Source organism: Apis florea, unplaced genomic scaffold (assembly GCF_048593485.1).
Source record: "Apis florea isolate Af1SG1 unplaced genomic scaffold, ASM4859348v1 contig_2989_pilon, whole genome shotgun sequence".
Lineage (NCBI taxonomy): Eukaryota > Metazoa > Arthropoda > Insecta > Hymenoptera > Apidae > Apis > Apis florea.
Genome location: NW_028256685.1, coordinates 526,783 through 541,936, shown reverse-complemented (window position 1 = coordinate 541,936; position 15,154 = coordinate 526,783). Strand labels below are relative to the sequence as shown.

Below are 15,154 nucleotides of genomic sequence, written 5' to 3'. Positions count from 1 at the left end.
CACGGGTCGCGTGGAATACCCCTCGCAATTCGAGAAATACACTCTATCGAGGCTAAGTGTGTGCTTATTCTTCTTTCTCTTTTTTCTTCCGCAACGAAATGCGCCATCGTTCGTGAAAACGTCCGTTCAGCTCGTTCGTTCGCCTTCCCTTTCCCTGGTGGAGGAAAATCGATCCTACGGAAATATTTTTCCGTACTTCGAAACAAGTGTTTTTCAAACGAAAATCGTATTATTTTCACGTGTTCTTCTTTCTTTCGAACTTCCTCCAATCGCGTTCACTTTTTGAAGAATCCACCCGATATATATATATATATATATATCGTTAATTTAAAATTCGACAAATTAAATGTCTCATAAAGATACTTTGCCGCACAGAAAGATGCAATTGCGTGAATTCGAGATACGATTTTTTCATGGGGGGGAGAATTTTCGATCAAAAACGTTTGACGTTCGATCTCGTTTGAGGAGGGAAATTTGGGTTATTAACTAGCGAACGATATATAAATAACGAGGCTAGAAGGGGCACGAACTACGCGTCATCCGTTTAGTGGAGCATCCGGGATCAGTAACGCGTGATCGGTAATCTCGCACCCTGTTATGCATCGATTAATTTATTACGATGGAAGATTAAATTCTCGTCCCCCCTCCCCTCCGAGCAAATGTTTTCCCTTCGACGATGTAACAATATTCCTTTACGTGTCTCCTCCCCTTCCCCACAAATTTTCCTTTCCTTTACCGATTTGCATTTCAATTTCGACCGACCCTCCTCCATCCGTTTTCTCCGAATAAACAGGAATTTCGTACGAGCTGTTACGTTTCGTCGATGGATCGTAAAGTTCAATGTTTAATAATCGGAAGGGGATTGAGGGCAAGGCCAGGGTTGTTCCGGGTCGAGGATTCTCGCCATGGAGGAATGGTTACACACAGTTACCCTCGACAGAGAGAGAGAATTGTAACCGTTTTCTACGAGTCTGGCTTTTCGACTCTATTTCGACCGAAATTTCGAGGCTTTTAAAGACACGCTCTCTCCTCGATCTCCTCCTCGAACATTCTTGACGGGTCTCTCTCCCTTCGGGACGGGTCCTTATGATTTCTCCTCTCTTATCACGCTATGTACGTCTCCTGTGGACGATTCTTTTTGTTGGATTCATCGTGCCGGATTTTCGGCACCGGCCTTCTCCACGGTTTGCCGAGGGGTCGTGGAAAAACTGTACGACGCCTTTGGGAGTCGGTTTCGACTTCGAGGAGAATCGAGAAATAGAAGCCATTTTGCTTCTTCTGCTCTCACTGTTCACCTCTGTCTGTTACTACTTGTCTTTGTCCCTTTCGAAACAAGGCCAAAAAAGCTGTGGCTATCGGCCCCCTTACCCTTCCTCCCTCTTTCCCTTTCTTTTTTTTTTTCTGCTCCAAACTCTCGACACAAGTTTCTCGACGAAGGTAGACGCCACAAACGATTCGTTGCTAAAAGGCTTTTTACCTCGCCACTTCACCTTTCGAATTAACCGTCTCGACGATCTAGGAGGGATCCAGGGTTGGAGTTGTAGAATTTAGGTTAGAAAACGCGTCGCTTTCTCCCGGTTTGGATTAGAATTCAGAATCGTTATGGGGACAATATGGATATCAACACGTCAGATTTTAAACCCCCATTTCGACGAGTGATACGCGCGAATACGCGCGAAACGAAGATGGAGCAGGAAAAGTTTGTCTGTTTGGGGATAGAGAAGTCGTTTTCTGAATCGAACGGACGATTTCTTCGATAAGAGACGTTTCAATCTCCTACAATTCCAAAATTAAGATTCTTCGCGATCAAACCCGTTATTAATTTGAAAAAACTGAAAAGTCGGGATACATTCAAAAAAATCTTCAAAACAAATTCTCAAGTCGACTTAATCGGATTCGAGAAGAAATCCTTCGCGCGATTGTTTTCGACGGTTGCTTCGAGCTTCCCTTTTCGACGTCACTGATATAATTCAGAACGATGCGGCGCGGGGAAACAAGGTGTGGAACAGGAGCGAGGCTGGAAACAATAGCGAGAACTAATTCTGCGGTCCGTCGACCTCGAGCAACTTGCGTCGCGGTCGAATTTATACACGGCCCGCGGCAACGGGTAAACTGGAAGCATCGGCCACGAAATTCATAGGGTGGAAATTAATTTGCCACGTCTCTCTCGAGGCGAGACACGCACCGAATCTGCTCGCCTTGTTCGCCGCGCGTGTTCAACCACGCCTGAGAACAGTAATAATTGTTCCTTCTTTCCCGAAGTATATATTCGCATAATTTCGATAATTTCGACGTGTATACGAACTCTCTTCGTTCCTTTCTTCGGCCCCCTTTGTTGTCGCCTCGAGTGGACCTGAGGAATCGAATTCGATTGGGTGGAAATTGATCTGGAATGCGTCTCACGTGGATGGGACAACGCAATCGTTTAAGACTTCGCTCCCTTCTTCCCCGCTTCTTCGCCTCGAAGGGTGAAAGAGCTGATGATGCATCGAGCTCGAGTAATTGCGGGGGGCGCTTTGAACCGTACAGCCTGATCACGTTGCACCGGTTGAAATGGCGGCAAAGGGTCGGGAGGTGAGATTGCGAAACGAGCCTCGCTAATGACACGATCGTTCGTCAAACGACCGGTCTTCTTTCGTAACCGATTCCACCGTCTCCCCCCCACCGCCTTGATTGATTAATACCTCCCCTCCTCGGCTTCGATACTCGCGCGTATCGTACTCGAAGTTTTCTTCTTTCGGTGTTTCCCCTTCTCTTTAATCCCTCTTTAATCTCTTGTTGCGAGTTTTCAGGTGACGATGGAGGATAATAAGAACCGCAGGTACCAGGACAACGGGTGCTCGTTCGTGGTTGAGGTGCAACCGAGCTATCAGGACGAGGCCAAGAAGGGATCGTCCACCGACGACGCCGATCAGCAAGCTCTGGTTCACAGGGAAGAGATCGCCGAGGATCGAAAATCGGGTACGTTTCGTTTCAATTCTCGTGATTCGAAGAAGGAAAGAAGGAAAGAATGGATCCGTTTTTTTTTTCGCGGCAGGTTTCGAAAACACGAGGCTGTTCGGGAGCACGAACACGGGATTGTCGCAGTCGGATCTCTCGATCTCGAGCCAAGGCTCGGTAAATCCCAGCTACCGTTACGGCAATCAAATGGAGTACGACGCCGGCCACCTTGGTTACCCTATGTACGGGGGTAGTTACGAGTCGGACACGTTGTCCCGGAAACTGGAGGGTGGCTCCAAGTGGGTGGAATTCGACAAGTCGCCCGACACCGAGAAGACGTTGCTCTCGAAAACGTCGAGCGTGGACGCAGCCAAGGATGGCAACGAGGAGAGCGTGAGTGACGATCCGAGGATTGGGCGGCGAGTATCGTTGGATACATGTCCTTCCTGATATTTCAGCCCTCGTTGGCCGGGAGACGGAACAACGTGGACGTTTCCCAGGGATCGGGCGGGTCGATGGACCAACAGGATTCGACCGACGCGAGCATCTCGACGGACACGGTCCGCTCGAATCCGAATCTCCAGGTGAACGGCGCCACCCCGACGAGCGAGGCGCAGCGGAGGGCGGCGAGCAACGACGAGGTCGGGAAGGGGGAGACTGCTAACAGGCCCGTGATAACGGGAGCGTTGCTCAAGGACGACGTGCTCCAGGAGGACACTTTTCAGGAGCAGCAGCGGAAATTGGGTAACGGGACGCTGACCCCCGAGCACAGGGACGAGGACAGGACGGCGAGGAATCAGAAGGTCGAGATGTTCGTGCCGAGTCACAAACGGAGCGGAAGCATCCCGCCCCGATTGATCGAGGAAAGCCTGGAGTTGGACCTGGAGCCGAAGAAATCGTTGGACATTTACAGCCAGATCAAGACGAGCACGAAAAGCATACTTCCAGGATTGAGCCCCAAGTTCGAGCTCCTTCAGAACGAAGTCAGCCCCATCGAGGAGAAGGAGAGTTAATTAAGAGAGGGACGATCGCGATCGGTTTCGTTTGGGGGAGGGAGGGTTGTTGCTCGTTCGAGGATAGAGCGAACGCGATTCATTTTCTACTGAAAAATAATTCAAAAATTCTCCTCCTCGTCCTCCCTATCCGAGCCTGTCTATCTTCGTACACAGAGCGAAAATCAAAATTAAAAACGGCCGCTCTCTCTCTCTCTCTCTCTCTCTCTCAATGGAGAAAAGATGGATGCCCACCTCCCCTCTTCCTCCCCTGAACGATTTTTATTTGAAGAAAAAATTCCAAAAGAGAGAGAGAGAGAGAAAACAAGGAAGAGAAAAACGTTCATTGTAGATATCTCATCAACCTCGACAGATTTTTACCTGAGTAATCCTCTTTTAGGAGAGAGAGAGAGAGAGAGAGAGAAAAGAGTCTCTGTCTCGAGGTGGGACACCCCCCACGAGACACGAATTAAACCGAACTTAAACTTAGAAGTGGCTCGAAGAACTCTTCGAAGGGACGACTCGAGAATTAAAAGAAAAAGAAAGAAAGAAAGAAAGGAGAAGAGAAGAGAGGAGAAGAAGAAAGAAAAGAGAGGTGCCAGAGTTCCCGCCCACTGATAAAAAAAAAAAAAAAAAAAAAACCAGTGATGGATCGTGGGTGAAAGTTGACCAGGAAGTTGAAATTGATCGTAGCCGTAAAGGGGTTCGTGCGTTCGTAAACACTTGGAATCGACCGTGTATCCCCTAACGACTCTAATATCCCCTCCCTCCTCCCTCTCCCCGCTAAATTCGCCGAAGCGAGGACAGATCCGCTACGTTCAGAACAATGGTCGGCTAACGAACTCGACGCGCCGAACTCGAGTTCGATTCCTCCTCCTCTCTCTGTGTGCGCGCACGGGGAGGATCGAGTAGAGACGCGTCTCTCTCTCTCTCTCTCTGTCGAGGATCGAATCGAATCCTTCGCCGCGCGGGGGGGAAAAAAACGGGGGCGAACTGAGTTGACCAGGGGCGGAGGAGGAGGGGAGGAGGAAGAAGAAAGGCGAAACCGTCCTGGGATGTTTCGATTTCCCTCCCCGTTTGTCCTCTCGAACGTTGCCTTGGAAGGGATTCTTCGAGCGCTTACCAACATCTTTGTACATCTATCTATCTATCTCGCGCCTCTCACGAGGGATATTGCGCGTATAATAACGAAATTTTGTAAATGAAATGGCGTCGAAGGAGGACCGAGGGGAATCGAAGTTTTAAAAAAAAAAAAAAAAAAAAAACGAATCAGAATTTGCTAAAGAAATTTTCTATCTATTATCGTCGCGGAAGAGGGAGAATAAACAAGTGCGAGAGATAATTAAGCGTCGTATGGATAATAAAAGTAAGAGGTTTCTCTCCCTCGAAGACGAGATCTTTTTATCTAGAGGAATAAGATTCAAAAATGATGGACACGGATGAATGGATCGTAAGAGAGAAAAAAGAAAAAGAAAAAAAATCATATATATATACATATATATATATATAGTTAAATCAAACGTTAAACGCGATGAACGTTTCGCGAGCAAGTCGGGCAGAGAGAGAGAGAGAGAGAGAGAGGCTTAAGATTAAGAACGTTAACGTGGATTCTAGTGCCAAAATAGTTCCTTAAGAAAGTTTCTTCGAGGGCAATTCTCGTATTTGCCGAGAAAATATGACTATGATTCTTATTATTATCATTATTATTATTATTATTACTATTATTACTATTATTATTATTATTATTATTATTATTATTATTATTATTACTTGTACGTTATTTCGATGAAAATGCTGCGTTACCAATATTTCAGATTTTATACGCTTCCGTTGACGTAGGGCGAACGTTGTTGTTGATATTGGTGCTATCCCGTGTGGATCTACAGGGGTGAGGGGGGAAGGGGGAGGATCGAGGACTCTTGGAAATCGAATTCAGCCTCCCCCTCCTCCCCCTAATCGTAACTTTCCAAGTAAGAAGAGGAATTTCATTTTTCGAGGCGTGGTACGTAACGCTCGACCAAAAAAAAAAAAGAAAAGAAAACGGAAACAATAGAATTCCAATCTCGAGATTAAGGTTTTTGAAGGAATCGCTTCGAAAAGAAAAGACAGAGAGAGAGAGAGAGAGAGAGACAACCGTTCGACCAACACAGACACTAACCACTAACTCCTCGCCTGTCATTCGATTGCCATTTTCGAGCCCGAGCCGAGAGATAATAATAAATTGCCATTGCCACGACGAAGAGAAAAAAGAAAAAAAAACCCTTGCCGAGGAAGATATTTCACCACGTCCACGTGAAAAGATAATAGAGCGTAGCTACATTCTATCTAGCTAGATAGATTAATCGTATCGTACGTAAAAAAGGGGAGAAAAAAAAAAGAGAGAGAGAGAGAAAGAGAAAAATCTTAGCACATACCCGCACATAAATAAAACAGAATCGATTCATTTTTCGTACTCATTACGTACGTCTCTCCCTAGCTTTCTAACTAGAGCAAGTCTAGTCTTTCCAGATTTAGTTCTCGTGTGGCTATTACTACTACTACTACTACTACTACTACTACTCACTACTATTACTACTATTATTACTGCTACCACTGCTGCTACTACTACTACTACTAGGTGGTATTAGAGGTCTAACTCTGTGGACAAGTGTAAATTTTATATAAGACCTGAATGTCTTGCGTATTTCTAGAAATATTCTCGTACCACACGTAGCTCCGTATGTCCGTTGTCGATGGCCCCGATCGTTCTCGAAACACATTCCTCCCAAATGGAACAAACGTTCGAAGGGAGTGTAATCGATCAAGTTTACGCGTCGTGGGTGCGAGTGAACGTCTCGAGATCGATCGAGACGCACTTAACTTCCGAAGAAGGGAGGGGAAAAAAAAAAAGAGAGAAAAAAAAAAAGAAAAAAAAAGAAAATCATTCTCCATTCTTCAACCGCTCCGTTATTCTATCCGCATCGCGCATCATCGGTTCGCAAAGGACATAATTTAGAGATAAATTATTACTTATGTAGAGACTCTTACTCGAAGTAAGACTTAATTAAACGATTAAACGCGGATCCTCTCCCCGGGGATCTCGACACACAACCGTTCCATATGATCAATTATAAATTCGAATCGTAGTAATTAAGCGAATGGCAGAGAGAGAGAGAGAGAGAGAGAGAGAATGAAAGAGAGAAAGAATGAGAGAGAGAAAGATAGAACTTGGACTTGGACGATATCGAGCTTTCGATCATGGATCAACTTTCTTTTCTCGTTTTCACATAACTAATAATAATTATAATAATTTTTCGAGCGCCAACCCCCCCACCCCCATCGAACTCGGTTTTTTCCTCTCGCGCCCTCTCCTCTCCCCTCGAGGGGTTGGATCGGAACGAATCGAAAGTAACACATTGTCCATTTGTCGTGCTGCATACCTCTACTTGTACTTGCTGAAAAGGCGCACCGCGTAAAAATCTCTTTTTAGAACGAACGTGTGGAACGTTTCATTTTTCGCTAAAGTACCACCAATTGTATATGTCAATTTATTTTGCAAAATAAACTATTGGACACGAATCCCCGAGTTTGATGACGATCATCATCATCATCATCATCATCATCATCATTTTCCAGTCCATTTTCCAGTCCAAAGATATATATATATATATTTTCGCTCCCGAAACCGAATTTTCTTCTTTCGCCGATCTCTCTCTTTTTCATTTCTTTGAAAACTATCCTCTTCTCCCCCGGAGGGGGAGAAATTTCCACGATTAACCGCAGAGGATAAACACTCGGTCGCGTCGGTAAAACACTTTTCTCAAAGGATCTCGGTCGGATAGAACACGATCCATCCTTCCCCCTCCCCCTCCACCCTCGGAAGTAGAACGCTGCGAGCCGGTTCCTCGCGCAAAGCCGGATCGAAAGGGGGTTCGTGTCTGTTTTACTCGCAGCTCACCCTCGAGCGTGGCGCCACCTGGCGATCGAATGCCCCGAGGGGGGGTAAAATCGCACCGCCTCGACTGATAAAAACGTGTTTCTCGAGGGGCGGCGGTACGAGGAGGGGTCGAAGAGGGGCGAGGGGCAGGGGGTGTGTGGCGAGGGTGGCGGCGCCAACGGCGAATCCGGCGAAACGCGAAATATCACTGAATTATACATGCGCGTTTTTAATTCGGTAATCAATAGTAAAAACCGCTAATATATCCCCACCATTTTTCCGCTATTTAGAATTCACCAATGCCCATCTGCCGACAACCCTTTCCGATCGCGCGTGGGAGGAGCCGCCGAATGCTGCTCTCTCTCCACTGTTCTCGCGGTCGATCGAGGGATCTCGATTCTTCTTTTTTTCCTCCTCCCCCCCCCCCCCTTTAACGCGTCAAACGCGAGACAACGGGAAAGGATTGGAAAGGGATTGGAAATCTTCGTTACCTTCGTGATAATCGCGAACGCGAAACGCGAAACGTTCTTCCCTTCTTCTTCTTTTTTTTTTTTCGTTGCAACTCGAAGAAGTCAACTCGTTGGAGCTCAAAGGGAGAGGGGATTAATTTTCGCCGTGCGAAAATTCGTATCGAGGACGAAGGGGGAGAGCGGGAGGGGGCGACACACGTGAGTGACGACGAACGTTCTCGACTCGATAATTTTTCCAATTACCTACCACGCGAGAGACACGCGAAAGAAAGCAAGCGGAGGACCCGGGACACGCACGCGCGTAATTGCCGTTTGTTGTAAAGTCGAAGATCGAGAGAAAACATGGGGCAGGTGGTGGAGAGCAACGACGACGAAAATAATCCGTTGAAATCGAACCGTCCCGTCCCCGAAAACCCTTTCCTTCATCCATCCATCCATCCGATGATTCTCCATTTTCTCCTTCGACTCGTAAAGTTGGTTTTCCCAACCCTTTCGAAATTTCTTGGCCAAGAAGGAAAAAAACATCGGTCGGGAAACGAGAGGAATCGCATCCTCTCGCCAGAGTCGGGCGTGTGCTCGAGGAGGGGAGGGAAAAAATTCGGCCCGCGCAACGAGTGTGATGATGACGACGGTCCCGGCCGACGAACTCGGCCACGAACTTTCACACCATCACCACCCCCGTCCCACCATCGGCCGAAGGCTGACGCGGGGGGCCGCGCGCGAATCGAGCGAAGCGGGACTGCCCACCGACGCACGGCACCGCTGCTCTTGGCCAATTATTTTTACCCGTGGAATCGAATTATCGGGCGCGGCGATTAACGCGGATTTAATCGCACCACTCGTGTCGTCCTTTCGCGGCCGTGCCGAAGGAGGACGGGGGGAGGGGGGAGGGTGAGGGAGCGTGCGAGGGACGAAGACGGGTGAAGCGGCGGGAGGGGGGGGGAGTCGGGGGGAGGGGAGGGGAGATAGAAAATAGAAGGAAAAAGGGGTGGCCGTAGGGCGGGGGCGCGATATCTACGCGTGGGTGACAAGAGCGCGAGGCTAAACAGGGGGGTTAAGGGTGGTGAGCGGGACGGACGAGCGCGGGATGCAGGCGAGGGAGCGGGGGGGGGGGGGGCGAGGTGGACGGATGGACGGACGCGGGCCAGATATCGCGTGGCTGTGGCTGAGAAGGAAAGAAAGAGAAGGAAGAGAGGCGGGCGGGGAGGGAGGAGGGTGCGCTTGAGCGTCGGTACAGATACGGCATTATGAAAACACGAATGTACTTTTAAATCAATACCACCATCGCATTGTAGGGAGTACCGGTGGTGGTGGGGGCGGCACGCTCGCATCCCGGAATACGGGAGAGAAGAGAGAAGAGAGAGAGCGGGGGGGGGAGAGGGAAAAGGGAAAGAGAAGTGGAAGAAGGAGGAAGGTGGAGGAGGAGGAGGAAGAAGGTCGGTGGCGCTGCCGCGGGAATCGCGGGAGCGGAGCGCGAGGGGTGTGATAAAAGGATAGGCACGAGGGTGGCACGATGGGAGGCATAGGTGGCCTCCTCCTCCTCCCCCCTCCCCCCCCGCGACGGAGAAACGATTCAGCCGGGTGAAAAGTATATGCACGAGCGTTGGTTTACGCGGCAGCGGTCTTCGTACGCTTGTTCGTAGCTTGCTTCGCGTAACGAAGCCGCGTTGTTGAGGAACAGAGGAGAGGGAGGAGAGTCGAGGAGGAGGAGGAGGTTCGATTCGCCCGCCGATTCGTGATCCTTTCTTGGCCAAGGAGCGAAGCGAAACGAAGGGAAACGTTCGAGAGATGTTCGGAGAGAACCCCCTGTTCGATCGTGTTTTCCCCGTTGAAAACGAACGAAATTGGGACGAGTGGACGAGAGAACAGGGAACAAACGCGGCGGCAAGCTCGAAATCGATTTAATTCGGTCAGCTGGATTTTGATCGATGCGCGACAGAGAAAGTATCGGGGGGATTATTAAAAAATAGACGAGAAAAAAAATGGGATAAAAAACAGAGGGTGAATAAAACCGGAGAGAGGGGGGGGGAGGAGGAGAGAGAGAGAGAGAGAGAGAGGAAAAAAAACGCGCAGAGCGACGAAGGTTGCTTCCCACGCGGTACACGGGCAAACGCGAACAAATTGGCAGAGAGGAATATTTATTTTCAATAATATCGATGTCGCGATTCTCGATGTACATTTCGTAACCGTTTTAATACATCAGCGACCGGCCAATTTATACGCGACACGAAATTAGAGTTTACGTTAATTATTTTAATTGGTTTTGCTAATTAAGCACGACCATTACGTAGAACCGGACAATGGTCACAAAACGGACGTATTATTTGCTAAACACATTATATCGTTGTCGATCGCCACGTCGAGCTGCGAGCTGTCTGTCAACCAGCCGGTCGATCACCACCGATCACACCCGGTGGTCTCATCGCGCGTGGATAATCGCGCTGATTTAGAAGCTTCTCCGTCCTGCCGACGGAGTCAACTTCGTTCAAACTGGTTCGTCATCCTCGTTCCATCCATCGCAACGTGCAATTTCTCGCCCAATAGAAGAATACGAAAGGACGAACGATGTTCGTCGATCGACACCCCCGATCGAGAGATTCGTCCTGCATCCCCGCCCTTCCGCTCGAGACGAGATCGACCGAGATTGTTTACAAACAGGACAAGGTCGCCGATCTTGGAGGGTACGGAGGAAACAACCGTCGTCGTGTCCCACCACGTTCCATCCCTCCAAATTCCTTCGTTGGCGGGGAGGGGGGGAGGGTGTGGATAGAAGGGATCCGTGGTTTTCCGATATACCTACGACGGGGATGGCGCGGCAACCTCATCGCTCGTCCGCCTACCTTCTTATTCGAGCTACGTTGGTCTTCGTCGACGGTAAACACACGGTCAGCCGGCCAGTCAGCCAGCCAGCCAGCCAGCCAGCCAGCCAGCCCCACGGACACACAGCCCCGCTGCATGGACAACCGCACACGCCCCGTACACACGGCCGCACGTGGAAAGGATGATGAAAGCGTGCTCGGCCACCTGTATGCTTTAACCGTGGATCGAACCTTACCTGTTACTCGTCCGGCGCACCGAGGCGGTAGTCGGCCCGAGGCCCTCGACCGGGGATTTCCGTTTCCGGTTAAAGACACCACTTACCCCGATTATTCTCTCCTCCGTTTCGACGTTCGAGGGGCGGATGGATCCATCGGATTTCGTACGATAACGAAACTCGGAATTGTATCGCGCGTGGAGTTGTCGTTTCGAGAAGGGGGGGGGAGGGGGGTTACGTTCGAACGTTGGACGACGTCGAACATCTTCGGGGGGAGGAGGGCGACGAAAACTTTGGGGCGAAAAGAAGAAGGGCGGGGAAGGAGGGGGAGGGAGGATCGGAAGAGAAAGTATTTCCGGGATGGAGAGAAGCAATTTGACTAACAAATCGGATCGACGACGACGACGACGACGACGACGACGTGCCGATGGAAAACGTTTCGATTTAACGAATGGCTCGCCGTTACGCGAGGGGGGGGGAAGGGGGGAGTACAACAGGTACACCGATTATCCTTTCCGTTCCGCGGCCCCGGAATCGAGGCGGCTTGTTCTCGCTTCGATCGCGTGTATGCAATAATATTTCGCGTTATACGCATCGCGGCTACAGCGGGATTAAATCCGCCGTCCGTGGTCGCTTGCGAACGGATTTTAACGAAATTCCACGGCGAAAGCGACGCGGTGAGAAAGGGGAGTGGAGGGAAAAAAAAAAAAAAAGAAAGAAAGAAAAAAGAAAAAAAGGAGTAAGAAAAAAAAATAAAAAAAAAAAAAGAATAAAGAGCAACGCGCGTGGAGGAGAAATAAAGCGAGAAGGAAGAAAAAAAAAGCGGCGGCGAACGAGATAAGGACGGAGAACGAGAGAGCTAGAGAGAGAGAGAGAGAGAGAGAGAGAGAGAGAGAGATGGGACGACGATCGAGAGAAAGTGTATCGATACGGAACTGCTATTTCGAGGCAGTTTTCAGTGTTCGAGGGACGCGGTTGCTGATGAGGGTGGCGGTGTTCCTAGCGGGGTCCCCGGGCACGTGGTGCTACTATTGATTTTAATTTTAGTGAAAGAGGTGGAAAAATTAGAAGGGTGGCACGAGGAGGGCTGACACACGGTAGGAAGGAAAAGGGAGGATGAACGAGGGAGAGAACGCGAAGAGGCGAGCGGCGTAGGGTGAAAGAGGAGGAACTAGGAGGCCGTGCGAGAGACGCGGGAAGAGAGGAAGGGAGACAGAGACGGACAGAGAGAGAGAGGGAGGGAGAGAGAGAGAGAGAGAGAGAGAGAGAAGTCGGGTGAGAGCAGTTTCACTGAACAGTTTCGCTTTCATTTCCCTCTTTAGCCGAAGGCAAAGGTAGTCGCTTCGAGGATGGGAGGGATCCCCGAGGATGCCCGAGGGAAGGCAAGGCAAGGCAAGGCAAGGCATGGCATGGCAAGGCAAGGAAAGGAGGCAAGGAAAGGAAAGAGGGTAAAATCGTATCACTGGAGGATGAGAGAGTTAGAGAGAAGGGTGAGGGGGGAGGGGACAGAGAGGGAGAGAGAGAAGGAGAGATTGATGGAAGAAAGATACGGGAACTCGGTTAGAAAAAGAGAAGCGGAGGCTAAAAGGAGGGTGGTACTGTTGAATGAGAGGGTGGGACGCGGTGCAGGGCTCGCGAAAAAGAGGAGAACATACCCTCGACTGTGTAAAACACAGAGGTTCGCGGTGGCGAGGCGAGTTCGTGTTTAAAAAACTGCCTCTCCCTCTCTCTTTCTTCCCCCTTCTCGTCCCCCCCCCTCATCCCCCCTTCTTCTTTTTTTCTTCCTCCTCCTCCTCCTCCTCCTCCTCCCCCCCCGTCCCGGCCGAATCTTCTCGGCAGGCATACCCTTACCCCTTTCACCCCACGTGGCTCTATTCGCCAGCAAACCGAGGACGACCTCCGCGATAATTCTCACCGTGCGTTGCTCGACCCTCGCGCGCGATTTTCCTTTCTTCTTCTATCTTCTTTTCTTTTCTCTTTTCTCTTTTTTTTTTTTTTTTTCAATCTTCTCTCTCCTTTCCTCTCCGACTCCTCCTCCCCTCTTTTTTTCCTTCGCTATTTTCCACAGGCAGTACGCGCGGCATGCCGCGGATCACGGACAAACGCGTGCTTCACGGGTGCACACGCGTAAAGCACGCGTGTTCCACGCCGAGGAACGAGAAAGCGAGAGTGAGAGGGGGTAGGGTCGAAGACGAGGGAAAGGGGGTCTAGAGGAGAGAGAGAGAGAGAGAGAGAGAGAGAGAGAGAGAGAGGGTGAAGGATGAGTTCCTTTGTGGCCGCCTAGATTAAAGGCAGACGTTGATGGGCCGTCAAAGGAAACTATTAGCGTAGAAGGTAATGCAATATTTTTTCCCTCCCCGCAGGCTGTGGATTTCTCGGAGAGGCAGGCGACGCTCTCTCGAGGAGAAACGACGCACGGGATAGAGTACGCACGCACGCACGCACGTACGTGTATATTGGCCGGGCGAGCATGAGAGGTGGCATTTTTTTAAGGCTGCTCTCTCTCTCTCTCTCTCTCTCTCTCTTTCTGTACGCAACGCGGCCGAGAAATTCTTCCGGCTATTTATTAACATCCGATTAATAATGGCTTTGCGCATCGGAACTCGTTCGAACGTTCGAAGCAACGAACGAACGAAGGAACGAACGAACGAACGAACGAGCGAGCGAGCGAACGAGCGAACGAACGAGCGAACGAACGAACGAACGAGTCGCGACGGATAATTAATATCATTATGCCCTGTGAAACACAAAGAGCGGAGTTACGACATTTAATTAACAATATTACGAATCGCAGGACGATGGGCGAGGGTGGAGGAGGCGGGTGGCGGGTCGGGCGGCGGTGGTGAGGGGATATAAAGAGAAACAACGGTATGTTTTTCCTGGCGATAGGCGAGCCAGGTATGATCGAGGGGAGGAGGGGGGGCGGGCGGGCGGGCGGGCGTCGGGGGCCAGGCTGTATATCCGGCGTGTCGAGGGGCGGAAGGGCGCAGAGAGAGGGGGAGGGGGGGGGGGAGGGAAAGAAGAGCGACAAAAAATTGACTTTGCCAAAAGCCGGCATCGGTCGTGATCGTTCTCATTGGCCGGCAGCGAAAAAATCCCATCGAATCAGCGGACGAGGTGAGATTTGCAATTAAAACGCGGGATGGTATACCACCGGGCGGAGGGTGACGGAGGGTGGCGGAGTGCCGGGGCTGTTAAGCGGGAAGGGGTAGGCGGATACCGCCGACCGAAAGGGCGCAATAAATGTACGCATTGCGCAGAATTAGTTGATTAAAATATAAAAGAAGAGCGGTGGGGATGGAGGAGGGTTCGGCACGGGCGGGGTGGCGCGGCGGGAGGGGTGGCGGATAGGCGCCAGAAGGAGAAATCTCTTTTCCCCTCTCGCTTTTGCTCCTCTTCCCTCTGGGCCAGCGGCAACAGCGGGGAGAAGGTAGATCGCGGCGGAGAGAAAGAGAAAGAACAAGACTAGGCGGGAGAGCGCAGCAGCCCGGGAAAAGAAATAATCTGCGAGCTGTATTGACGTTTCTAGTCTAACTCTGATTGAATTATGCATGAGCACACCGGAGATGCCGAGAGCTACCCTTCTCTCTCTCTCTCTCTCTCTCTCCTTCTCTCTCTCTCCTCTCTCTCTCTCTCTCTCTTCCTCCCCACGAGCATAATTTTCTCCCTGCCGCGTACAGAAATATAATGTACGGTACGCGTACGTAATACCTGTGCTCCCTGGACACGGTGGATAAGGTTTAGGGATAAGGAAGGAAGGAAGGAAGGAAGGAAGGAAGGAAGAGAGAGAGAGAGAGAGAGA

The 15,154-nt window shown here is 50.2% G+C and overlaps 1 protein-coding gene across 2 annotated transcripts in view; it reads left to right on the top strand.

The window, feature by feature from the left end:
* The window catches only part of LOC100864269 (uncharacterized), a 56,513-nt gene extending 49,022 nt beyond the window's left edge, over nt 1–7,491 (top strand). For both annotated transcript variants that reach the window (XM_086907842.1, XM_086907843.1), the window contains 3 exons: nt 2,793–2,961; nt 3,038–3,333; nt 3,399–7,491. In XM_086907842.1, coding sequence (XP_086763968.1) covers nt 2,793–2,961; nt 3,038–3,333; nt 3,399–3,953 — 1,020 coding nt within the window. In that variant the 3' untranslated portion in view covers nt 3,954–7,491. The remainder of the gene's footprint in view (nt 1–2,792; nt 2,962–3,037; nt 3,334–3,398) is intronic.
* Nucleotides 7,492–15,154: the final 7,663 nt, after the last annotated feature.